The 26,064-nt window shown below is 39.1% G+C and overlaps 1 protein-coding gene across 2 annotated transcripts in view; it reads left to right on the top strand.

Moving 5' to 3' along the window:
- Positions 1 to 26,064, top strand: part of PLCB1 (phospholipase C beta 1) — a 696,279-nt gene that overhangs the window by 569,257 nt on the left and 100,958 nt on the right. For both annotated transcript variants that reach the window (XM_028112967.2, XM_088026705.1), the window contains exons 20-26: positions 765 to 929; positions 2,520 to 2,619; positions 3,317 to 3,421; positions 4,458 to 4,567; positions 19,584 to 19,716; positions 22,356 to 22,409; positions 25,405 to 25,624. In XM_028112967.2, the coding sequence (XP_027968768.2) occupies positions 765 to 929; positions 2,520 to 2,619; positions 3,317 to 3,421; positions 4,458 to 4,567; positions 19,584 to 19,716; positions 22,356 to 22,409; positions 25,405 to 25,624 (887 nt within the window). The remainder of the gene's footprint in view (positions 1 to 764; positions 930 to 2,519; positions 2,620 to 3,316; positions 3,422 to 4,457; positions 4,568 to 19,583; positions 19,717 to 22,355; positions 22,410 to 25,404; positions 25,625 to 26,064) is intronic.

Raw genomic sequence — 26,064 nt, 5'->3', positions numbered from 1 at the left:
ACCCATAACTGTGTGGACAGCTAACAGATTGGGGTTAGGAGTGATGATAAACTGGGCTTGATGGTTTAAAGTCGATATTTGGGTTTTGTTTTTATTATCATTGTAGCTTTTTATTTAAAGTATAACAACTCTGGGGGCACCTGGGTGGCTCAGTCGGTTCAGTGTCTGACTCTTGATCTCAGTTCAGGTCTTGATCTCAGGGTTGTGAGTTCAATACCTTGTAGTCTACTTAAAACTATAAAAATAAAAAAAATAAAAATATAACAACTCTGAGAATTGAATAACATAGGGTTACAACCATTTCTTCAAGTTGAATTTTATGAACAAAAGGAAACTTTTTAAATGCTAAAGTTTCTACTTTGTTATGTTTTAAATTTGTGCTCTTACCCTTTTAACTTCATTTACAATCATGCTAAAATGAGAATTTTTTTCTCTTGTAACATCTTTAAGTAGAAAAACCTTTATATTCAGTTGGCTCTAAGATCAATTTTCAACATTTAACAGATGTATCTCAAGTACAAAAGGTATAATCTCATCAAACTTTTGGTATATTTTCATTTATTTCCTCCTATACAATTTTGTCTTATTAACTGACTCCTTCTGACTTCAGCATTTTCAATGTGCCTCTATCAATTCCTTAACCAAATTTGTCCTCTTGCCTCTATTTCATTTTGGTTATGATTCAACCAGCATTTGTACCTCCCTAAAGTATTCTCTTATATCACTTACTCATTTTCAAGAGTTCCTTTTTGATTATTTTCTAGATTATTTCAGGTCAGTTTCTTTCTGATAAGAAAGTCGGGACTTACGTGGAAGTGGATATGTTTGGTTTGCCTGTGGACACGAGGAGGAAGGCATTTAAGACCAAAACATCACAGGGAAATGCTGTAAATCCTGTCTGGGAAGAAGAGCCCATTGTCTTCAAAAAGGTAGGTCTCATATCCTTGATATGAGATGTAACTGTATATTCAAGGTGTTTCACTCTGAGAAAAAAAATTACAGGAAGAATTATTTGTTGCTAATTCGGGAATTTACACATTTATAAAGCAATAGCACTTTGGGGGCTATCTTAAAAACTGTTCAGGAACTCTGTGAATCACTTGTTTGGATTTTCAGAATTGCGTTGTGAATCACTTCTAGTATACCTCGTTTGGAAGACCAGAAAAACATATAAATTAACTCGTATTCCCTCATGATACAAGTGGTAAATGGTATATTTTCATCGTAACTGAAATGAAGTAAAGTGGAAAGTAGGGAATAACATGGTAGCAGAGAGAAGGAAGCCCATACATCCTAAAAAAGAATATTAATTAAACTTCCTATAACCTCTAGCCTCTGGCAGCCGATCATTCTATCTTGTCTGGATTCTGTCTGATAGAGTTAAAATCTTTCCATTTGAATGGGCCTCCTGTCTGCCTTCACCAAAAAAGCAAATGTTCTACACACATGCTTGTCACACAAAGGAAGACAATAGTCTAGTAGAAAGTGGAATAGACTATCTTACCATATCATTTGCTTTTATCTGGCCAAAAGATCTAGAAAGGTTGTCTTCTGCAAAGAGAATATCTGTGTTAAGGGTCTCTGTGCTCCCACTATCTTTAATATGTTAATCAGATTTAATAGTAGTGTCTATTTCAAAGAGTTATTAATAAGTATTCCCCAATACACTGAAAACATTTATGAAATGTCTGGCACTTTGAAAATAGTCAACAAATATTAGCTTGCTCTTGTTACCAAAATTAAGTCTTTAAGGATAGAGTTAGCCTCATGTTCTCCACACATGTTTTACGTTGTGGGGGGGAAAATGAGCAATTACTTGTTGCTCATTTGGGAATTATTTATAAAGCAATCTCATTTTGAAAGCTGTCTGCAAGCTCTATTTTTGCATGTTTGCTTTTGCTTTGAAAGTATAAAAGTGATTTGCTTTGAAAATATAAGAGTAAGGGCACCTGGCTGGCGAGTCTGCTAAGCATCCAACTCTTGATTTCAGCTCAGGTCATGATCTTGGGGTCATGGGAATGAGCCCCACATGGAGCTCCATGCTGGGTATGGAGCCTCCTTCCTCTCTCCCTCTCCCTCTGCTCCTCCTCCCTCTCCCTTCCCTGCTCATGCTTGCCCACTCTCTCTCTCTCCCTCAAAGAAAAAGAAAAAAGAAAATGTAAGTGTAAAGGCTCAAATAGTGGTAAGACTACTAACTTTATCTCTTTTTTTTTTTAAAGATTTTATTTATTTATTTGAGAGAGAGAGAATGAGAGACAGAGAGCACAAGAGGAAAGAGGGTCAGAGGGAGAAGCAGACTCCCCACTGAGCAGGGAGCCTGATATGGGACTCGATCCTGGGACTCCAGGATCATGACCTGAGCCGAAGGCAGTCGCTTAACCAACTGAGCCACCCAGGCGCCCAAGACTATTAACTTTATATTTAAACGTTTGTCATTTCCATATTTAAAGATTACCTTTCTAATTCTTTCTTGGAGTTGCTCCTTCTTATAACCACTTGTATCCTGCATTTCCCTCTAGGTGGTTCTTCCTTCTCTGGCCTGTCTGAGGATAGCAGTTTATGAAGAAGGAGGTAAATTCATCGGTCACCGGATCTTGCCAGTACAGGCAATTCGGCCAGGTATGGACAGTGTGGTGAGAAACTATCAAAGCTGTCAAGAAAACCATCACTGCCTTACGTGATTGTTCAAGGGTGAATTAGGAAGCTGTCTGAAAACTCAGTGGTTTATAACAAGTGCTTTATCTTTATGCTCACAAGTCTGTGGGTTGGCAGGGTTTGGCTGGGCTCAGCTGTGTGGCTGTGCTTTAGGCTGAGGGCTGGAGTTAGGTCTGCTCCCCGTGAGCTCATTCAGACTTCCAGGAGGAAGGAGCAGTGGCACCCACAGTATGGACATTTATGGCCACCCCCTGGAATGCATATAAGGGCAAGCCCGACTCTGCAAGTGCATTTGAATCCTCTGTTTGCACCACAACCCTAACATCCAGTTGTCTAAAGCATAGCATATGGCTAAGCCCCAAGTCAAGAAATCACATACAGGGGAAGAATTTGGACCAAGAACTCAGTCTATGACATACAGTTTTAGATTCTCTTTTGTGGGGAAAAACGTGATTGAAAAGGAAAATAATCAGAATCAACATTGTTTTCCTGTCTGAAGAGAAAAATAATTTCACATAAAACCATGTGATGAAAATAAGAAGTGACCTGTTTGTCATCCAAAGTCACCTAAAACAAACACTTCCATCACATAGATGTTCCTGTGTTGTAACTAACATTGTGAAGGAAATATGTGATACACGGTATTAATGTCACCCTATAGGCTATCACTACATCTGTCTGAGGAATGAGAGGAACCAGCCTCTGATGCTCCCAGCTGTCTTTGTCTACATAGAGGTGAAAGACTATGTCCCAGATACATATGCAGGTAAACAACCTAAGTCAAGGGGATGTTTCTATCTGGGGCCATCCTTATTTTTGTGGTTTAGTGGAAGGAAAATTGGACCAAAAATAGGCAGGAAATTCTGGCCTCAGAATCACTTCTATTTATGTATCCATGTTGATTAAATTGCTCAAGACTTTGTGAATAGATTTTAATTTCATTGAAGTCTGAATAAAATATTGAGCATATTTATCTACTAGTGGTATTATTCTTATGGGTCCAGCAATTTCTAACCCATGCTACTTGGTACTAAAGCAGTGTATCTAGGTCTGTACAATGACTTTATCTTCAGCAAGTTTTAGAAGCCAGATCCTTTTCATGGGTGAAATCCTAAGTTTAGAGGAATTAACTTGTGACAATGTCAACCAGGAATCATAAATTTAAATACTCCTGGTGTTAAGTGGCCTGATTATAAGGTATTGGGGAGTGGTGGAGACTATGGCAAACTTGGAGCACATGCCCGTCCAAAGATGGCAGCCATAACTCACTCCAGCTAGACAGTATCATGTGTGAATGATACTCATATTGCCAAGTCTTTGGGTTGTTTCAACAGTCTGGAAAGGAGGCTTTTTATTTGAAATATTTTCCTTCATTTATGAAACACCATTTGGGCCAAATAGGACAAGTGTGTGGGCCATTGTTGGAATGGATGGGCCCCTCAAAATAAACTGAAAACTATGTAATATTGAGGTATCTTGGGTTGGAGCCTATCCAGTTTGGCTGTCAGAGCTGAATTCCCTTGAGTTCTGTCTTCCTGAGGTTGAAGCAAAGGGTCCTGACTTGTCCATTTCCAAAAATGTTGGATGGATGAGTGGATAGTTACATGGTAGATGGAAGAGTGGAAGATGGATGATGATTCGGTGGATGGGTGGGTGAGTAGATAGAGGATGAGTGAATGGATGGATGGATGAATGGATGGATGGATGAATGGTTAGTTGGTTGGATGGATGGATGGATGAATGGAGGATGGATAATCAATATATCCAGGACCTTTGATCTAAAATATCTCTTCCTTATCTAGATGTGATTGAAGCTTTGTCAAATCCAATACGATATGTGAATCTGATGGAACAAAGAGCTAAACAATTGGCTGCATTGACACTGGAAGATGAAGAAGAAGTAAAGAAAGAGGTGAGCGAGTGTTCTAATCTTATGTGGTATTAAGCATGATTTCCACACCCAGTGGCTGGCTTTGCCTATGTAACATCATACCTCATGAGAAGAAAATAATACATTGGAAAAACTCTTTGATGGAGCTCAGCATTGTCTTATAAAACATCTACATGATTGACTGAATTTTTCATATTTCATCCTCTTCTGGTGTTCCGTGCCCACACCAGCATCTTATTTTGTGCCTGCATCGAACAGTCCACATCTGGCCATTTCAGGTGAAAGTTTCTAACTGATTTCATATTAATTAAAGGTGACTAAAGCACTTAGAAAAGAAGATGATCATCACATATTTAGTATTTTCTTTTTTCTTTAATCGAAAGTGCAGGATTTTCAAAGTGCTTTTGTGACTTCTTAGAATACATAAAGTCATTAATACAAATACATAGTGTGTAGTATGGGCCATGAAATGTTTACTACTATTATTACATTGTATACTTATATATTATAATACATATTCCCAAATAATTGGTATATTTTTCTAAATAAGATGTCACAATGCAAAGAGTAATCAAGGAAGGGACTGGAAATATTAGAAGTGAAATTTAAAAATATAAAGCTTCTATGTAGACTGGCAGTCCTTTAGTTTTCAAAAAAGTGAAATATAGTTTAATGATTGGAGGTGACACCAACATTAAAAACAGTGAAAGAAATAAGCTATTTTCATACTTCATTGAATATTCTGAAGATCAATTCATGGAGAAAGATGAGAAAAATGGAGAACTATCAGAATGGGGGGAGAAATTTTGGAAAATTGTTTGGATAACTATAACTAATACCAAGTCCATAAAGGTTGATATAATTTATTTTTTTAAGAGTTATTTATTTATTTGAGAGAGAGAGTGAACATGCAAGCAGGGGGAGGGGCAGAGGGAGAGGGAGAAGCAGACTCCCCACTGAGTGTGGAGCCCAACACAGGGCCTGATCCCACGACCCCAAGATCATGAGCTGAGCCAAAACCAAGAGTCAGATGCTTAAGCAACTAAGCCACCCAGGCGCCCTAAGTTGATATAACTTATTAAATAACTTTTTTCTTGTGCCAAAAGAAACCTAGGTTTATCACGGAAAATTTTTAAACTAAATATAAGAAAAGAAAAGTCCCAAAGATACTACCTAGAATTCAAACCCCTAAGCCACTCAGACATAACACTGTAAATATGGAGTGTATACAAAGCTAGTCTTTTTATGCACAAGTATTACTTTTTTATAAAATGGGATAATATTCTCTATCTGTGTTTTAACCTTTTATTTTCACTTACTGCAAACATTTTCCATGTCATTAAATATTCTTCTGTGACATACCCTTTAATGACTTCATGCTTTTCTATCATATAGCCATACCATAGTTTATTTTTCCAATCCCCTATTATTGGATATTTGAAATACTCCACTCTTTTAAACAGATCTTCAGTGAACATATGTAAATACATTTTTGAGCACATCTATGATTATTTCCTTCTTTTCTTGCATAGAATTTTAGAAATTTTTGATATAAGATATGTTGAGCTAATTGAACATGAGAAAAAAATGAAAGGAGAGGAAAACATTCAACATAAGAGTAACATTTCCCAGGATCTTATTTACACTGCCAGCATCATGTCCCATAGGACCAGTAGAGAGTGAAATTTAAAGTTAGACTGGTAAGTTTCATAAATAATGCCTTTTGTGGTATGCAATAAATAGGGTTATAGGAAATTTTTACATTGCCAGAAAATTATGCCTAACAGCAGACATGAATATACTTCCAAAGTCATCTGTGCCTCTAACATCTATGCTTAGCATCTGCAGAGGGAAAAAAAACAAATGAGAAACACCTAGGCCCCCTGTGTGAATTTTGAGGGCTTAGTCCAAGTGCTCACTGCTTGTGTGGGGCTCACAGAAGGAGGGGTCTTCCCACGCTCCAAGCAGATGCTATTGGTGTCCTACCCAGACCTTCTTTATATTTATAATTTTTTAAAGATTTTATTTATTTATTTGAGAAAGAGAATGAGAGAGAGCATGAGCAGGGTGAGAGGCAGAGGGAGAAGCAAACTCCCCACTGAGCAGAGAGACCAACTCAGGGCTGGATCCCAGAACCCTGGGATCATGACCCGAGCCGAAGGCAGATGCTTAACCAACTGAGCCACCCAGGCGCCCTCAGACCTTCATTTTAGTGCTGCTTCACCCACGGCCACAGGACTACTGCAGGTGTGGGCTGCAGAAGGCTCACGGCTACAGACTTTTCCAGAGGACTGGCCTGAGCTGATAGGAGCTACTTTGCTGGAGATGTCTGGTAGATTATTCTCGGAAGGGGGTGACCCATGCTGAGCGACTGAAAGATCCAGGAGAATAAGAGCCCAGGTCCCTTGCTTCTGGGTGGGCAACTTCTGTATTATAATTCACACTCCTGAGCCCCCATGGGATCAGGCTGAGACCACATTTCAACTTAATCTTCTTTCCCGGTCTTACCTTGCTTTCCTCACCTTCCTGCAGTTTCTTCCTGTTCTCAGTAAATCACACACTCAACCACCGCCATGTTGAATTCTGCTTATAGGGAACATAAGGCTGAACAGTTGCTGTTTTATACTGAAAATCAAGAATAAATGCCCTTTCTGAATTTTTTGTCTGGGAACCAGAATTTGAATGTTTGAGCGCAGTTACATCTTTAATCCTGGTGGTTCTTTAGAGATCATAGTGCTTTTTCTTTCCAATGGCCTTCAAAAAGATTAAGAGGAGAAAATTCAGTGAATTTCTCATTTTGCTCATATAGACACCAATATGTAATTAGAGGCTCTCCTTAGAAATCTTACAGAAGCTTTGAAACTCTTTTCTCTTCTACCTGCTTTAGCTCACTAACATATGTAATAAAATATAATTCAAGGTAGAGATAGGTCATGTAGGTAGAAATAATCCTTAATAATATCTCTTTAATCAACTGGATGTATTTTATTTTCTAGGAAATAGAAGTTCAAAGAAAGCATTTTCAAGTGAAATTGCCTGTATTGTCACTATTTAGAAACAATACTTTTTCTATCATCCATTTCTACACATTCGTTAGCCAGGTTCTCCAGGGAGTGAGATGTTCTCTCAGTTGGAGAGAACATCCAAGACACCGCCAATTTCTGCTTATATAGTACAGCAATTGAGATAAAAATTCTCCTAATGGGGTATTTTACTCATGGTGCACCAGAGAGACCATTTTTCTCGAGATTGCAAAAAAAAATGTCACTCTAAGGAACGGGAGACCTAGGGCCTTCAAGATGTCAGGGATCCTGTCACACTACCGTCCGTTCAAAGCCTTATCCTTGCACCAAACATCACATATCAAAAATCTATTTAGAGAGAAAGCAACGCTAATGGATATAAAAATACAGAAGTAGCAATTTAGGTCAACTTTATTTTTGTTTCTCCTCTAGCAGTGGTGATCAGAAAGGATTTTCAGTAAATGCATAATATTCATTAAATTTAGAGGATATTTAGACATTTTCAGTTTTAGAAATCATTTTAGAGGCATTGAATCCCATAGATTCCAAATGGTCCAACAGAGAAAATATGATTTTTTTTTAAAGATTTTATTTATTTATTTGACAGAGAGGGAGAGACCAAGCACAAGCAGGGGGAATGGCAGGCAGGGGAGAAGCAGACTCCCTGCTGAGCAAGGAGCCCTATGTGGGGCTCAATCCCAGAACCCTGGGATCATGACCTGAACTGAAGATAGCTGCTTAACCAAATGAGCCACCCAGGCTCCTGAAAATATGATTTTTTTTTTTTTATTTTGAAATGTCAAAACCCTAAATGACCTCATTTTTGAAACTCAAGGAAAAAAAAAATCATTTGCCCTTACCATGTAACTCTAGGAAGGAAAAGTCATTCCACACTTTGAACACCAGTGTGTCCTTTATCTTGTCTTGTAATGATGTAAGTTTGTTTGAATGAGGCCACTGAAAATAAGTAGCTGTGGTTTTCTCAAAAGAAAATTCTATCTAGGACATGGCAGGCACTGGAGACGCTATTTTAGCAGCGAAGACTTTTTTAGTATAATCCTTTTAACTTGGTAGTTATAAAGGTCATTTCTATTTGAAAATTAAAGACTTCATTGGACTGCAAAATATCCTCATATTTTTAATACTTTAATAAATTATCTTCATAGAGTAATTTGCAAACCAAATAACTAGGCAAGTTGAAAATTCCCACATGCTTTGAACACTAGATGTTTGTTTCAGATCATGTGAAAAGATAGATAGATATCTATATATAAATTCAACATATTTACGTAAGTTAAAGAATAATAGAGATTTGAGTTGCTGGGTTTGTTTTATGTCTTTTAAAGTTGTCATTCAGGACACTGGGTTAGTAAAATTGTAGAAAATTGCCTAATCTGAATTATAACAAAGGCTTTATAATATTTATAGCTATATCTTTATTTAAAAAAAAGGTATATAAAAATTTTTAAACATAATAAACCACACACACACAAAAAAGGCCCTCAGTAATCTTGGAGATACTGTTAACATTTTTGGTGTATGTCCTTCTAGCAAGTAGATGCATATATATTTTTCTTTTAAAAAATATTAATTTTTAAAATGATTTCACAATCCTAATGTTTTCATGTGGTTATAGAAATGCCTAATGAGACATCAGTAACACTCCTGATTTTCTATTCTTAAAATACAACTGTAAAGAGAAAAAAGTAAATATCCAATGTATCGAATACAAAATAATATGTGACATCTTTAATGTCCACATGCAGTATTTGAACATGACTTGCTTTAGCATGTTGGGGAATGCAGAAGCATTTTACTGTGTGCTTACTATGTACCTGGCACCGTTCTGAGCCCTTTCATGTATTAACAAACTTACATCTTAAAATATCTGTATGTTTTGGTTACTGGGATTATTCCCACTTAGCAGATGAGGAAACTGAGTACCAGGAGATTCGATTTCTCAGCCAGTGTCACACAACCAGTAAGGAGCAGAATTGGCGTTGAAATTCAAGCCATCTAGCTCCAGGACTCATGTTCTACAACAGCATATCTAGAAGTCTGATGTGTAGACCAGGGCATCCTGAGTCAGCATGTCTGGGGTGGGGAGAGGCTCAGCATCTCTCACAAGCCCCAGGTGATGGGATAATGCCATTCCACGGAGCATACTTTGAGTAGCAAGGGTATACACTCTACCCCATTGTACTACCTCAATAACAAAACTGCAATTTTCTGGTAACCGTTAATAAGGACTATGCTTCATTCCTCTTTCTGTCCTCTATAGCACGTTGCCTGGATAACTAAGCACAGAATAGTAAGACCTTTACTTTAAATGGTTGTAGCATCCTTTGAATTGAATTTTTTGTCGAATCAAATGTTAGGATTCCCCCCTCCTTTATATCACTGGATATTATATTGTTCTTCAATAGTAAGGTTTATATATGTGGGTTCCATTTGATTAGTTTGCATCCTGGCTTCTGGCCAAAATTCAGTTCCCCCAACTCAAAAACTTCTAAGGCCACATTAATTCACTAAGTGTTCATTTCTACCCTTGGAGGAAGTTATGATCTAAGACAGAGAACTTGATACCCCAAACCTTACTCAATCCTCAAGGCCAAAATTTCTGTTCTGAAGAGTTCCCTGTATCATCTGTGTGTGTATTACACAAGCGAAGGTGTGTTAGTGGTCTTCATATCACTTTGATGTTGAAAGGGAAAGCTGTTTAGTAATACCATAATTTCATTAATTCCAAGAGGCCTACTTTTTAAGTTGTCAGACTCTTGTGTTCTTATAAGTGAGCTGGAATGTATCAAAAATAATTTATTTCCTTATTCAGTGTATGGCACTGTAGGCATCTTTGATGGGATTTGATTATTTGAAAAGAAAAAAGGTTTATATGATCTAGTGTGGATTTCACCAGTAGGATAACAACAGCAAAAATTCAAGCTGGTACAACTCATAAGATTACTGTGTTTAACTTCAGAGAAAGCATTGGGTGTCGTTTAATCTATTTCTAAGACAGAAGCTTGATACTTCATCCATGGTTCAAGAACTTGGCGCTAAAATCAAAGATGAGTTTTCCTGGTCATTTTGGATTCTCTTTAAATGAAAATCTTTCTCCTCAAATAATAATTTAGCAAAATACCAACTTGTAGAAACAATGGTTTCTCACAATCCCTGAACTTTATAAGCATCCAATAAAGTAGGAAGAGAAAATTTGCCTTTTTGGAGATGGCCTTTAGATAATGACACTTATCCCTTTATTTCTATATACAGCTCTGGAGTTTACAAGGCATTTTATTGGGTGCCCTGGAAAAAACTGAGCCCTAACTAGACAACACATAATCCCCATTTTTATTTTGTTTCTTTAAAGATTTATTTATTTATTTGACAGAAAAAGACAGCGAGAGAGGGAACACAAGCAGGGACAGACGGAGAAGCAGGCTTCCTGCTGAGCTGGGAGCCCGATGTGGGGCTGGATCCCAAGACCCTGGGATCATGACCTGAGCCAAAGGCAGACGCTTAACAACTGAGCCACCCAGGTGCCCATAATCCCCATTTTTAAAAGAGGGAACAGTTGCTTATCATGGTAGATTGACTTGCCTAATAACGGTAAGCAAAAAATGGAACTAGAGTCTTTTTAAATGAGTTCTCAAGAGAAGACCATATATGAATTTGAGTTGAAACTATTCAAGGATTGGTTCAGTCTCACTGCTTTTACAAATCTCCTCCATATCAATTTTTCAAATTTCAATGGATTCAAATAAGGAGCTTTGGGTTCATCTGCCCAAAACAGCGCTACATCCAGAAATTTGAATATTATAGTCCATGCCAGGCCCCTACCCTAGGGACTGTAAAAGTGTGAATCTCAATGACAGTTTTTCACTCTCTAGAGTAAGGCTTCTTAAATTTTACTATGCATACAGATCACCTGGTGATCTTGTTACAACGCAGATTCAGATTTCATTGTTCTGAAGCAGAACACAAAATTCTGCATTTCAAAGGAGCTTCCAAGCAATGCTACAGCTACTGACCTGTAGGAACAGATTCTGAGTAGCAAGACCCTCAGATTTAAGCATCTATCAGAATCACCTGGATCACTTCTTAAAGCACAGATTGCTGGCCTCACCCTGAGAGTTTCTGACTGAGTAGGTCTGGGGTGAATTTGCATTTCTGATGAGTTTGTTAGTGATGTTGATGCTGCTCGTGAAGGGACCACACGTTGAGAACCAATGCTGTGGAGTCCTACATCTGTGTCTCACTTGGGGCTCTCCCCGTGTGGAATTAAAAAGCCATTATTCCATCCACTCTAAAATGTCAGCTTTATCACAGGACCCCAGTAGGGCTCCAAGAGAAACTCTTTTCTCAGGGAATTGTCCAGAATCTATTTTGTGAGTGATTGACCGCAGTCTCTGCCAAGTGATTTGGCTTAATTCAAAAGATATTTTCCCACAAGATGAATGTTAAGGGTGGTTGGTCTAAAATCTTTTTCTTTTTCAAGTAAATGCTTTGTTTATTGATATTCCTTTTCATCTTTTTTTCAAATATGCATATTCATTTTTTTCTCATATGTGGTCACTTTATAGATAACATTTTCATTTGTAACATTATACGGTGAGTGATTTTCCCTTTTGCTTGTTTTGTAAAATCTCCCTTTCCATTATACAACATCCCTGCCTTTTCCTATTCTTAACAAGGAAAAAAAAAAAAAAAAAACCCAGTACTTGAAGATAGATATACAAGGATGTTTGTACAAACATTGTTTTCTGTAGGTGCAAAAAGTAGAAGGAAGATTAGCTGTCCATCCAGAGTACACAGTATTGCATCCATTCTGTGAAATGGTATGTGGCTTTTAAAACCGACTGTTGGCGTCTCTGATTTCCTGGCCCAGAGCAATGGCTTGAGTAGTGAAGTGTCCACACAATATTTTTTTTGCAAAAAGACATCACAAAAATTCCTTGTATGGTCTACATTCATTTTAAAAAGAAAAATTCATGATTTCTGCCCAACTATAAAGAGTTCATTTCTTCTGATTTCTTTGGCAACTGTATCAAATATTTCTAATAAATTACAATGGGCAGGAACGATAATATATGTAACATATATAAAATTGTGTCTCCCTTTAATCTCTTTCTAAATAAACTGCCATAATTCTGAATTACATGAAAATTCTCTGCAGACAAGAGCAGCATCTTCATTCACTCACCGATTCATTCATTCAAAAAAAATTGTTTTCTTATGGTAACATAAAGTGGTTCTTTAGTTTCAGGACCTTGTCATTGACAGTGTATTTAGTGATTATACGTGAGCGGAAAACAAAATGCAGATTTCTTCATTTATTCATTCAATTAAAAAATTTTTGAACACAACTTTGTCAGTCACCATGCTGGACATTATATACTATATATTATATATAATATATGTAACATGTTAATTATATATAATATATAACATATGTTATTAATAACATATTAATTATATATAATGATGAAAAAAATCAGATGCTCTCATACGCCTTACAATCTGGAGGAAGAGACTAACATTAATAAAAATTCACGCATATACATGTAAACAGCTGTTACAAATGTTTCAACGAAGATACCATGTGAATGCTGCTGACTTTTTATGTGATCAAAACTGAAGTCAACAGATGAATTTATTCAGCTCCTTAAAGCTGTCTTCTGTTTCTAACTCACTCTGGTAGATTCTTCACAATAGAGTTTTGCCATCATTTATTATAAAAATTTTCAAACATAGCCAAATGTTGAAAGAATTGTGTAATGACATCTATGTATCAATCACCTGGATTCCACAATTTAAATTGTGATGCATTTGCTTTATCACATCTATATCTATCCATCCCTCTATCTATTCATTATTCTATCTTATTTTTTAATGCATTTCAAAGTAGGTTGCAAATATTAGTATACTTCATCCTGAAATGCTTCAGAGTACATACATCGGGAGGTTTTTAGAAATTTTTTTTAAAGATTGTATTTATTTGTTTGACAGAGAGAGACACAGCGAGAGAGGGAACACAAGCAGGGGGAGTGGGAGAGGGAGAAGCAGGCTTCCCGCGGAGCAGGGAGCCCGATGCGGGGCTCGATCCCAGGACCCTGGGTTCATGATGTGAGCTAAAGGCAGACGCTTAACGACTGAGCCACCCAGGCGCCCTAGAAATGTTTTTAATTCCTTAGAAATATGCAGTAGATACATTATTTAATTTCATCCAGGTAATATGAATTCAAGGTACCAATTTTATGTATGGTTGAGGAAGTTCTATCTTTTTTTTTAAGATTTTATTTATTTATTCATGAGAGACAGAGGGAAAGAGAGAGAGAGAGAGAGAAGCAGAGGGAGAAGCAGGCTCCCAAGGAGGAGGGAACCCGATGCGGGACTCGATCCCAGGACACTGGGATCATGACCTGAGCTGAAGGCAGACGCTTAATGACTGAGCCACCCAGGCGCCCCAAGTTCTATCTTGAGGGAAAAGCCCACATCTGTCCTAAGTGGACTGGATTTCTACATGATGACATTATAAGACTTGCTCTTGATATTCAGTAAAAGCTGATGACCCTGCCCCTTACTCACCTGGTATCTGAATCAAGATGCTGTCATCCTAACCACTACATGGAAGGGATTATACTTTTTATGTGATTCAGGCAGGACAGCATGACCCAACACCTCCAATAGTACAATAAATATTTGGTATTTGAAAGACCCGTTACTTACTATACTACCCTCTCAAATAAATTCCCCAAATCCTAGTTTTCTATTGCTTGATTGTCAGATCCAAATTTTCAATGCGCTGGATGGAAATCTTTTCAACTGGTGTACCAAATGGTATCACCTCCTTCTGCAAAACTTGTAAAAGAAAACGGCCTTCCCAGTAATCCTCTTACTGATCCACTTGTGTTATATTTTAAAGTCACTTCTGTTCATTTTGGAAAGTGGAAGGATATAAATTTTTTTTAAATAAAATCTTGGTTTTAACAAGTCCGTTATTCCGTTTTGAAGGAAAAATATTGTAATGCTTCTATTTGGCCACTAGAGGGCAGGCACCTACTACTGTAGTTCATTCTGCACAATTTTCTCCACCTAAGCAAAATCTAGTGCAATTAACATACTATCTTCTGAACCTTCTTTCCTTGAAATTTATTTAATTGGATCGCAGGAAGCTCTCCATTAAATTGGGAAAACTGAAATTTCTTGTTCTTTTGTTTCTATCGCAATTTGCAGTAAAATATGAAAGTATTTCATGCTTATTTTATTTAAACTCAAAAAAGAATATTTGAGCAAAGGCTAGGCAGAAATAAAGCCACAGGGGTTGATCCCCACTGATTCTTTTGATCTGGACAAGGAATTTGGTTTTTGCATTTCAGCTCGCATATCTATAAAGGGGAATTATTCAACCTTTCAGTGATAATGTCAACACCTTTCTTCTAGTATTTTATTACTACTATAGGCATTTTTTGTTTTTCAGTTCTTGTGTTTAGCTGTTCTATTTAACTCATTTAGCTTTTTATTTATGAATGCCTTTTTAGTGTAACAGAGTAAACTCTTTGAGAATGATGTTCACATTTATACATCTCTAAATTTCAGCTGCAAATTAAGTTACCTTTGTGGTTCCTTAAAAAGTTGCTATTAGCATAGAATTCAGAGTGAAGTAGGGCAGCCGTGAAATTCAGACTTTAGATTCCAACACATATTCGAACGCCAATCCTGCTATTAACTGGGTGGCCTCTAGCAAGTTATATGACTTTTAATAAAGTCTTTAGTAAAGACCTTTTTTAAAGATTTATTTATCCATTTATTTGAGAGAGAGAGAAAAAGAGAGAGCACAGAGGGGCAGAGGGAGAAGCAGACTCCCCGCTGAGCAGGGACCCTGGGATCATGACCTGAGCCAAAGGCAGATGCTTAACCAACTAAGCCACCCAGGCGCCCCTAGTAAAGACCTTTAATAACACCTTGGATTTCTTTGCTTTATAGTGGAGTTGAGCAGGCAGCCGACGCAGGCTGCACTGAGGCTGGTGTGTCTAACACCATCTAGCACTCGCTGATCTACAGCTGCTTCTATAAGCACTCTCCATGAGGGAACAGTCGATTAGAATTTGTACCTACTGCCCTTGGTTAACATAGTATTTTAAATATCAGTCTGATATATTTGCCATCATAGATTCCCACTAAATTAATAAATAAAAGTTGTTTCCGGAATATCATAAGAGACACCTGACAAGTATCAAGCAAAAAAAAAGAAAAAGAAAAAACTGTGGAGGAGCCCCCAGATTCCTTAGCCCAGCATTCAGCCCTCGTCACTCACCCTTTGTTCTCCACCTTTGTTGGGCCCCGGGGGCGAGGAGGTGGGGCATGGCGGGCTGCCGGTCATTTGGCCCACTGCATTTCCCAGCATGCCCCTCTCGCGCCACCATTGCTGTGGGTGCATTGCTCACCCTGATACAGTCTCCGAATTCTAAACAAACCCTGCTCCTCCGAGCAGAGCGTACAGATGGGCAGCTTCTGGGCCAAATGTGGTCCGAAGATGTGCTTTGTTTGGCCTCAGTGATTTAAAATTAGGAGCTTTCCCACATACACACACACAAAATTCGTTTTCCAGCTTTTCTTGAAGCCTGGGCAATAACAGGCTGAAGCTGAGTGGCAGCCGCCCCTTTCCAGGAGCTCCCACTCCAACTCTGGCCACGGCCCCACTTTGCCCTGTTGTGTTAAGTCTGGTCAGTTTGTTCATTTCCATCCTTTCCATTAACAGCCTATTCATGTACAGTCTGAGGGGCGCCTGGCTGGCTCAGTCGGTGGGGTGTGCGACTGTTGATCTCGGGGTTGTGGGTTCAAGCCCCACGCTGCGTACAGAGATACTTAAAAATAAAATCTTTAAAAGACTGTACAGTGTGAATAGCGCCCCCTGGAGTTCTGCAGTGCAATCCACCTTCCTGGAGGCAGGAAGCTTACCTCAAAATCCAGCACCAAAACTTGGTGGTATCTTTATCCTCAGTTATAACTGTAACATGTTTGCCTGTATGTTTATTCAACATTTATCTGCCTTAAAAAAAAACTCTCTGAATTGATACATTATGTCAGTTTCTGGGATGTAGGGCTTTGTCTTGCATAACCTTGATAAGCAGAGATTTATTTTTCCTTCAACCTGACTCAAGATGATTGAACCTGGCTTCCCAAGGGTGTACAAGTACAAGGAATGCCTGCAAACCTGATACAAGGCGAAAATAGGCTTGCTGGATTCATTTTGAACACACTTCCAGCCTGATACCCCCAAGACACTAAGTTTGGTTGCCAAAAAATCCACATACTATTGCCTTCTTGAAAGCTGGCCTGCCATCACCTCTTTTTTCCTCCGTCAGAATTTTCTTTTACCCTATCTTTCTGCAGAGGGCTAATTTTAGCCAGCTGTCACATTGAGAAAAAATGTGATTTATCTCCCACATGGTTCCAGCAACCTGCCTGGATATAGATGGGGAAGGTCGGATGCCAATGGAACAGGAGTACCCTCTTCTCGTGTCCCAGGCAGCTGAGTTTGGTGACCGCAGGCTGGGAGGCTGGGAGGCTGGGAAGGCTGGGAAGCTTTCTCTTACCTTACTTTACCCAGAGGACCAGGCCCAGTTGATGACTCTGCTGATGTCCCAGGGCCCTTTCCCACATTCCCTTTACTTCAGTCCATCCTTTGCAACGTACATGCAACTCCTTTATGAATTTTGTGGCCAAATATCTATGATATTTCTTCTCAAGTGTCCCACAAACCCAAATGCCTGCAGGAGTGAGACAGGTAAAGCCTAAATGAGTAAAGAGGAAATCATCCTAAGAGGGATAGAAACCACTCCATTCAAGCCCAACGTGGGGAATGCAGGCCCAGCATTGCCAATCTGATTTTTCAAGAAAAGCAAGAAATTCATTTTATTAACATAAAATCTCTTTCATTAAAATCTTTGGCAACCTTGGGTGAGCCAAAGAAAACATTTCCGTGTGCTGTGTTTGGACCCCATGCCTCCAGTTTACAATTTTTTTTTAAGTTTTATTTATTTAAGTAATCTCTACCCCCAGTGTGGGGCTCGAACTCACAACCCGAGATCAAGAGTCACATGCTCCTCTGACTGAGCCAGCCAGGCACCCCCACTTTGCAATTTCTTGGTGAACAAAAAATATGGAATCCCTCCCTTTGGCATAATGCTTCTAGGGAGAATTTTCCTGAAGGATGTAACTTAAGAATGCAAGCAGAGTAGGACTTACCCATCCAAAGTCGCCATTTTTTTTCAAAAGGCAGTGTTCTACCATGGTGAGTTCCGTAGGCTGGCTCATTTCCCCCTTTAGGTTCCTGCCTTCCCCACTTCATTCCCAGCCACGCGTCCCAGGGCTCATCGCTTGCACTTCAATACCACTAGCCATGAGCAGGCCATGGTTGATAAGTAAGGGTGATTTGTTGAATTGAAATAAGTTCTGCCATCATGGGAAGCAGTTTTGGAACTCATGTTTTAACGATGCTTTTTGGGGACAGAGTCAAAGCCACTTGTGACGATCATTCTCATCTTACATTTCATAAAAATGTTTTCATATGACCTTCTGCTGTCTGTAATTACATGACAAAATATCACAAGGTTGGGCTCCAAATGACTTCTAGCTATTTCCTAATATATATATTTTTATGTACTACCAAGTAGAACATTGGGATAGCCATTGTCAGTAATGTCTGCCATGAACCCGATGGCAATTCTAAGAAAAGTGTTGCAGGGCATTTCAGAATTGAAATGCATCATTGCAATGGTATGTGATGACTACTGAGGCAATTATTTTATAAAGACCAATGCTTATTCAACAAACATTTACTAACATTTATTCTACATAGAACACAGTGGACTAGCTGCTGGAAGGAATGGAGTGGAGATTTCATAAATTCCAGTGCATTTATTATTATTATTCACTGGTAGTATTGTACAAACTTAAAAGCTTTATTTATTTTAGACATACCTATTCACTCTGTGCCAGGAATTTTCTAAGCATTTTATAACTATTAACTTATTTGATCCTTTAAACAACCTTACAGTGTACATAATATTATGACACCCAGTACAGACACATCTTCATCTATACATATGAGGAAATTGAGGCAGAGAGGTAAGTGACTTGCCCAATACTACACTGCTAACAAGTGGCAAGGCCAGGGGTGCCTGGGTATGCAGTCCATTGAGCATCTGACTCTTGGTTTTGGCTCGGATTGTGATCTCAAGGTTGTGAGATCGAGCCCCGCATTGAGCTCTGTGCTTAGCACAGAGTCTGCTTGGGATTTTTTTCTCCCTGTCCCTCTGTTCCTCCTGCTTATCCCCTGCCCTCTGTCTTATATAAGTAAATAAATCTTTAAGATAAGTGGCAAGGCCAGATTTTGACCCCAGGTAAGTTTGACTCCAAAATCTCTGCTTGAAACCACTGTACCAGTTAGCTACTGCTGCATAACAAACAACTCCCAAATTCAGTGGCTTACAACATCAACAGTGACTCACTATTTTTCATGAGTCATTTGGTTAGCTAGGTAGTTCCCTCATGTGTTTGTGGTCAGCTGGGCCTGGCTGGCCTAAGAGATCCTTACCTAGATGACCCAGCTCTCCTCTATATGGTGTCTCATCCTCCACAGCTGTAGCAGGGGTCTGAGAAAGAGGGAAAATTCGCAAGTACTTTTTCAGTCTTCCACTTGCAGCAAATTTGCTGCTGTCTCATTTGACCAAAACAAATCACATGGTTATATCCATGTGGGAGGGCACTACAAAGGGGCATGGGCATTGAAAGGTGTACAGATCGGGGCTTTTTAATATAATTAACCTACTGGTGTCATGGTTCAACACCATGCTATTTTTACCCTGCTTTCCAGACAGTTTCAATTTGGTATTTCAGACCCCAGATGAGTTGTGAAAATGCTAAATCAAATGTAGCCTTGTTGGCTTAGGAAGGTCATAAAAGAACAATAGAAAATGTGGAAAATGAAATGATGTTTATGATTCTAGACTGATCCTGGGGAAACACCGTCAGAAGTTCCAAGTGAAGCCAGGACAACTCCAGCAGAAAACGGAGTGAATCACACTACATCCCTGGCACCCAAACCACCCTCCCAGGCTCTCCACAGCCAACCAGCTCCAGGTAAACACTCTGAAAAGAGAGTTATGTGACATGACTAAGAGCCTCCAGTTTATTTGTGCCACTCAAAGAGATAGCATGAGCAAAGATGCAAGGACATAGGAGGAGCTCCAGAAATGTGGAATGAATGAATGAATGCCAAGAGAGATTCATGAGTGCTCATCTGGTTCTGATGATAATTTATGAAGCTACAACAAACCATCGCCCAGATCTCCGTGTCTATTTAGTGATCAGTTATAATCCATGTGGGGACAGGGTTTGTGAAGTGTTCTTCATGCAACTTATAAAGAGCTATGCTTGACAAGCACGTTCTTAGCTCTCCTTTACTCTTCCAGTCTCTGCCAAGAATTCCTTTCCATCTTTCTCCAACTGAGTTTTCAATGGCCTTAGGTGTCCACCATGTGCTGAGCACTCTTTTCAGCCCTTCAAGTGGATTGACTCATTTCACCCTCATGCCAGGGCTATGAGGGTAGCTTCTGTCATTGTCCCCAGTGGGCAGAGGAAGAAAGTGGTTTAAGATGAAGTACTTCCTGAAGGCCACATAGCTAGTGAAGAAGGAAGTCAGGATGGACACAGTTCCCTATGATCCCAGTTCTTGCTTTCAACTCTATTCCTACCAAAGGTCCACTCATGTCTCACTCCTTAGAAAAATCCTTTCATTTCTGTGCAGCTAACTTTGACCTTTGATCTAAGACTGCTTTAGGCAATTCTCTCTCCTATGTATGTCCCCTTTCCCCAGTAGATGGTAGGCTCCCCAGGCTTCAGTTTCATGCTTCCTTTGCACAGACCTGAGGAATAGCGTGTCCTGGATCACTTTTTGTTGAATGGGTTAATATAAAGTAAAGAAAAGGGAGAAGAATTTCCTTCCATGAAGTTATGTCTTCCTTGTCTCCTTCCTTCCTCGTCCTACTACAGCATGGCAGTGACGAAATCCAGATTTTTTTTTGTTTGGAAGGGAAAGGGCATTTCTCATGAGGGAGAGTAAGATTTTTAAAAGAACAAATCATTTTGAATTTGTATCAAGTGTGCATGAACTGGGGCCTGTGCTTTTAAGAAGGTTGTTGAGATCAATAACAGTAAGAAGATGATTTGATCATAAAGAGTGATATTTTCAAATGAAGAGTTTTGTATACCAAATACAAACATTTTGAGTGCTTCTGGAATATAAATAAGTCATTTAAATATGTGAGTAAATATAGTCTTGTGCTTTGAAGAGTAAAAGAAAATTTGGCATTTTAGCACTTGATTTTTTTAACTTGATGTTTTGAAATAATTTGACTTACAGAATCACTTTTAAAAATGGCACAGAATCGGGCACCTGGGTGGCTCAGTTGGTTAGGCGACTGCCTTCGGCTCAGGTCATGATCCTGGAGTCCCAGGATCGAGTCCCACATTGGGCTCCCTGCTCGGCGGGGAGTCTGCTTCTCCCTCTGAGCCTCTTCCCTCTCGTGCTCTCTATCTCTCATTCTCTCTCTCTAATAAATAAATAAAATCTTTAAAAAAAAATGGCACAGAATCACAAAACTGATCTCTTCTTCCCTAGTGTTAACATCTGTCAGAATCATTGTGCTGTTATCACACCAGGAAATTAACGTTGGCACGGTACTTGGAACCGAACTACAGACCTCATTTGAACTCCACCTGCTTTCTACTAATGTCTTTTTTTTTTTTTAAGTAGGCTCCATGCCCAGCATGGAGCTCAATGTGGCTCTTGAACTCATGACCCTGAGATCAAGACCTGAGCTGAAATTAAGAGTCCAACACTTAACCAACTAAGCCACCCAGACGCCCATTTACTAATGTCTTCTTATTGCTCCAGGTTCCAACTTAGGATCCCACATTGTGTTTAATTGTCATGTCTCCTTAGTCTCCCTGAATCTATGACAGTCCTTCAGTCTGTCCTGTCTTTTATGACCTTGACACTTTTGAAGAGTACTGGTCAGTTCTTTTGTGCAATATCCCTCAGTTTGGGTTTGTCTGATGTTTTCTCACGATTAGAGTGAAGTTTTGCATTTTGGGTGAGAATATCACAGAGACAAAACTGTCCTTCTCACTGCATCATATCAGGGGTACCTGATGTTAGTATTTCTCATCATCGGCAATGTTGGAGCACTTGGTTGAGGTGGAGCCGGCCAGGTTTTTAAACTGGAAGTTCTCATTTCCCCTTTATAGATAATAGTGGTCTTGGGGGAGATGCTTTGAGACTATGAAAATATCCTTTTTTTCCTTCAACTTATCTGATAATTTTGGTATCGCCCAGTGGATCTTGCCTGCCTCAGTTATTACTGCCTGCAGGTCCCCGTTTGATTTTTTTAAAAGTCCACTTGCCATTCCTGATCTTGCCAAAAGGTGGCAGTAGCATTGTTAAAATGGAATTTGTTGACCGTTTTGATTCAAAGTGGAGGGACGTCCTTTCTGTCTGTAAATGGAGCATATAGACTTCCATTTAATTAGGTTTGCCTCCAAGTAACAAAATGAAGACATTGCTTCCAAGGGGGTTTTTTTGCGAATGATTTTCTCCTAGAATTTGTTATTTCTCCATAAAGAGACTTAGACTCAAGGGCCAAACTTCGTTGTTTTACGGGAAGAACACACTTTTTTTTAAGTTAAAGGAGGCTATTTCTTTTGTCTCTTTATTTCAGGTTCTGTAAAGGCACCTGCCAAAACAGAAGATCTTATTCAGAGTGTTTTAACAGGTAAATGCCACCCTCTTCCCCCATGGAATTAGGCAGGTGAATATTAGACAGCATAAGTATTTAGAGAGATTTCCCCTCATCTCTGAAAAATAACATCATTAATATTTCTTTTCTGAAAACATGCACAGATAAATAATCCTAGTTCAAGCCACATTACACAATGTAATCATGTCATCACAGAGAAGTAACCATATTTGGTGGATAGGACTCTATTTGTATAAAAATAATATAATTTCATAAGATATCGATATTAGAATCAAAGGATAGTTTCATACTGGAAATATGACCCAGGGAACAGGAATACATACCTTCCCAAAGTGCCGATAATTAGCCGTATTTTAGAAATGCAGAATGTGAACCATTTGGGACCACAAAATACAGAATGTTTAAGAACTATGATCCCATTGGAAAATAATTTATACTTGGTTAATTCCTTAAACTAGTGGGACCAAAATTGGTACATGATTTCTTTAACACAACGAGCAGCATGTAGCAGAATCTTCGAAATGTTTACAATATTTGGCCCAATACATAGAAGAAAGGCAAACACATGTTCACCAAAAGCAGCACTCTTGGTGATAGCCAAAAACTATAAACAACCCAGATGTCTATAAACAGTAGTGTAGATAAATAAATTGTGGTGTAGTCACAGAATAAAATAGGGTACAGCTGTAGGGATAAATAAGCTATGATCATACACAACATGGATAAAATTCACATGCACAATGTGGGGGGAAAGAGGCCAGACACAAGAGAGCACATTCTTTGTAATTCCTGCTACGTACAGCTAAAAACAGGCAAAATGAATCTGTCTGTTAGAAACACGGATTCGGATTATACTTGGGAGGGGAGAGAGAATGCAAAACCCAAAAAGAGGATCTCCGGGGCACTGATAATATTCTGATCTTGATCTGAGTGGTGGTTACGAAAGTCTGTTCGCTCTGGGAAAATGTATAGGGGGGTGGATTTATGATTTATGTGCTTTTATGTGTGTATATTTCACCAATATGTAAAATCTGCATCAAATAATTACTTGAGGAATGTATTAAAACATGTTCTAAAAGATTTAATTCCATGGGCAACAATATAATGTTAACACATAAAACAGGAGACAGTCCAATGTTATTTTAAAATACATAAATGTGTAGGAAAAAGGCAGTGGATATGAACCAAAGTTATTAGCAGTGAGGATCTCTGGGTGGCTTGTTTATGAGTGATACTTGTTTCTTTATGTAAATGAACATTCCCTTTATGCTTAAGAGCCTATTCAAAGAATAGTCTTTTATCCCAGACTTTTAAAAAAAATAGTACTTTCTGTGGAATTTTTTTTTTTTTTTAATCGTAGGTTGGAATATCTTGAACCCTCTTGCTAAACCTGCTGTTGCTGGAGTGCTCTATACCATTTTAATGAAGTGGGATTGAATCTGATACCCAAAATGCAGCAATTCTTTAGGCTTATAAATTCTTAGTATAAGTTATTATGCAACCATAATGAGTCCATTTAGGCCTGAGGGAAACCATTAGATAAATGTACCTGATTCTCTTCCTGGCCTCTTTCTCAGGAATCGAATGTCAGGAGAATAGATACATTATAAAAAAGGGGAACATGTTTCAATTGCTTAACGACCTTAGCATTGAAGCACATGAATTATTATTCTGATTTCAGTGTTTATCCACTAGATTACTCATTTCTATTCAGGTCTGTTGTTGTTCATGGCATATATTATTTCTGAATCTCCTGACAGTTCTAAATATTTATGATAACATATTTTTGTTCCCAGAAGCAGAAAGTTCAAACAAAAGGATGGAAACATGTGAACTGTGACTTAAGTTAGGTCCAAACAAATGGTAATTCATTGAAGTTAAGACACCATCAGTTTGAAGGCACCCCACTATTCATGGATTGCTAAGAAAGAAAAGCACCAACAAGTTGTGATTGTACAAAGCATCTTAATTTCAGAAATGTTCACGTACTTTAAAATGCGTATTCTAGAATTGATGAACTATGTTGGTAAAATACAGAACGTTTTAGGGTCCAGGTCTGTCACATTACATGTTTTCTAAGCAAGGGATTAAATACCTCATAGTAATGGATGCTACCACTAACCCTGATGGTGCCTTTGGGCAAATCCCATCAAGGGGCCCGCGCCCCACTGCGGTGCTTTTTCCTGCAACACTGTTGTGATAAATCCAACCTACAAAGTCTATGGTGTGAAGAGTGCCCTTCGAGACAGTGCTGTATGTATGATCATTTGTTAAGCCTCAACAGGCACACTGCCAGAAAGTGTGTTCAGTACTTTGCATGATTCTTTCATTTCGTCATCACAACAACCCTAACAAGTAGTGGAAATATTGAGGTCCTTAAAGTGGATCCTGTTGGTGCCCATCCCTTTCCCATCTGGTGCACCCATGCCCCAGCTGTGGTTGAAAGTTGCTGCTAACAGCTCATAGCTTCCCTTTCTCTTGAAAATTGCCCTAAGCCCAGAGGAAGACCCCTCACCAGGGGGTTATGCCTTCCCTCCCTGACCTCCTCAATGTGCAAAAGGCTGGTCTTCTTGCTTCAAGGTGAGACCCACTCTGTCATCCTCCAGAGCTCCCACCCACAGGCAGAAGCCAGGCTCCTGCGGAGACCATACCATTGCTCAGCTCCTTCCCCTTCCTTGTCTGCTGCACTCTCTTCCTCCCCCTGAGCCCTTCTCAGTAAATCACATACACTAGAATCCCCCTCTCTCAGGCTCTGTTTCTAGGGAAGCCAAACTTTCCAAAAAAAATTATGAGTTAAGAAACTGGGTCTTTGAGAAATTCGGTGACGGAATCACAGAAGTTAGCAAGTGCCAGCCTGGAACCAAGATACGTTTGACATCCAAGCTCTGCTCAGAAGCTCCAGCTGGCTGGGATCAAACAAATATTGCCTGAGAAGCAGGTTGCTACTCCTCTTTACATCTGTGTTTGCAGTCCTTCCACGTCTGTTAGCTCTTATACTCATTTGTTGCAGAAGTGGAAGCCCAGACCATCGAAGAGCTAAAGCAGCAGAAATCGTTTGTGAAACTTCAAAAGAAGCACTACAAAGAAATGAAAGACCTGGTTAAAAGACACCACAAGAAAACCACTGACCTAATCAAAGAACACACTACAAAGTATAATGAGATTCAGAATGACTACTTTAGAAGGAGGGCAGCTTTGGAAAAGACAGCCAAAAAGGACAGTAAGAAAAAGTAAGTTGAGTATTTCTGGTTTGTTTCATAGTATGAAGGAAAAGAGTCCTTTACGTGGATTTCTCGGTATTTTACACCATATTTTGGATCCAGGGCAAGAAGGAAGGCCACCTCAGCTCGGTTTTGCTTGTGGACTAAATTTCTTTATTTGCCTGCCTCCTAAGAATAGATATTGCAGGAAGTCCTACCCTTGGGTTCTGGCCTGTGGGCCCAATACCAGTTGGCTGACTTCCCATATTACAGCTGCCAACCCGGCAGGTATACAATTTTGCTGTGTTCTAGAACCTAGTTGAAGAGGTGACTTGTTATAAAAGAGCTGCCTTTGCTGAAACCCACAGAGGCTTGTACAGGTAACCCTTGTGTTTGGGTCTAGGAGTCCCCATAGCCCCATGTACCCGGACCTTGACAAGGAGAAGCGTCTCTCACACATTCATTCAACC

This window comes from Eumetopias jubatus, unplaced genomic scaffold, assembly GCF_037043125.1.
Source record: "Eumetopias jubatus isolate StellerSeaLion01/CBP00866 unplaced genomic scaffold, mEumJub1_p1.0 scaffold_9, whole genome shotgun sequence".
Lineage (NCBI taxonomy): Eukaryota > Metazoa > Chordata > Mammalia > Carnivora > Otariidae > Eumetopias > Eumetopias jubatus.
Note: the sequence above shows the minus strand (reverse complement) of the source record. Positions and strands in the feature narration are given on the sequence as shown.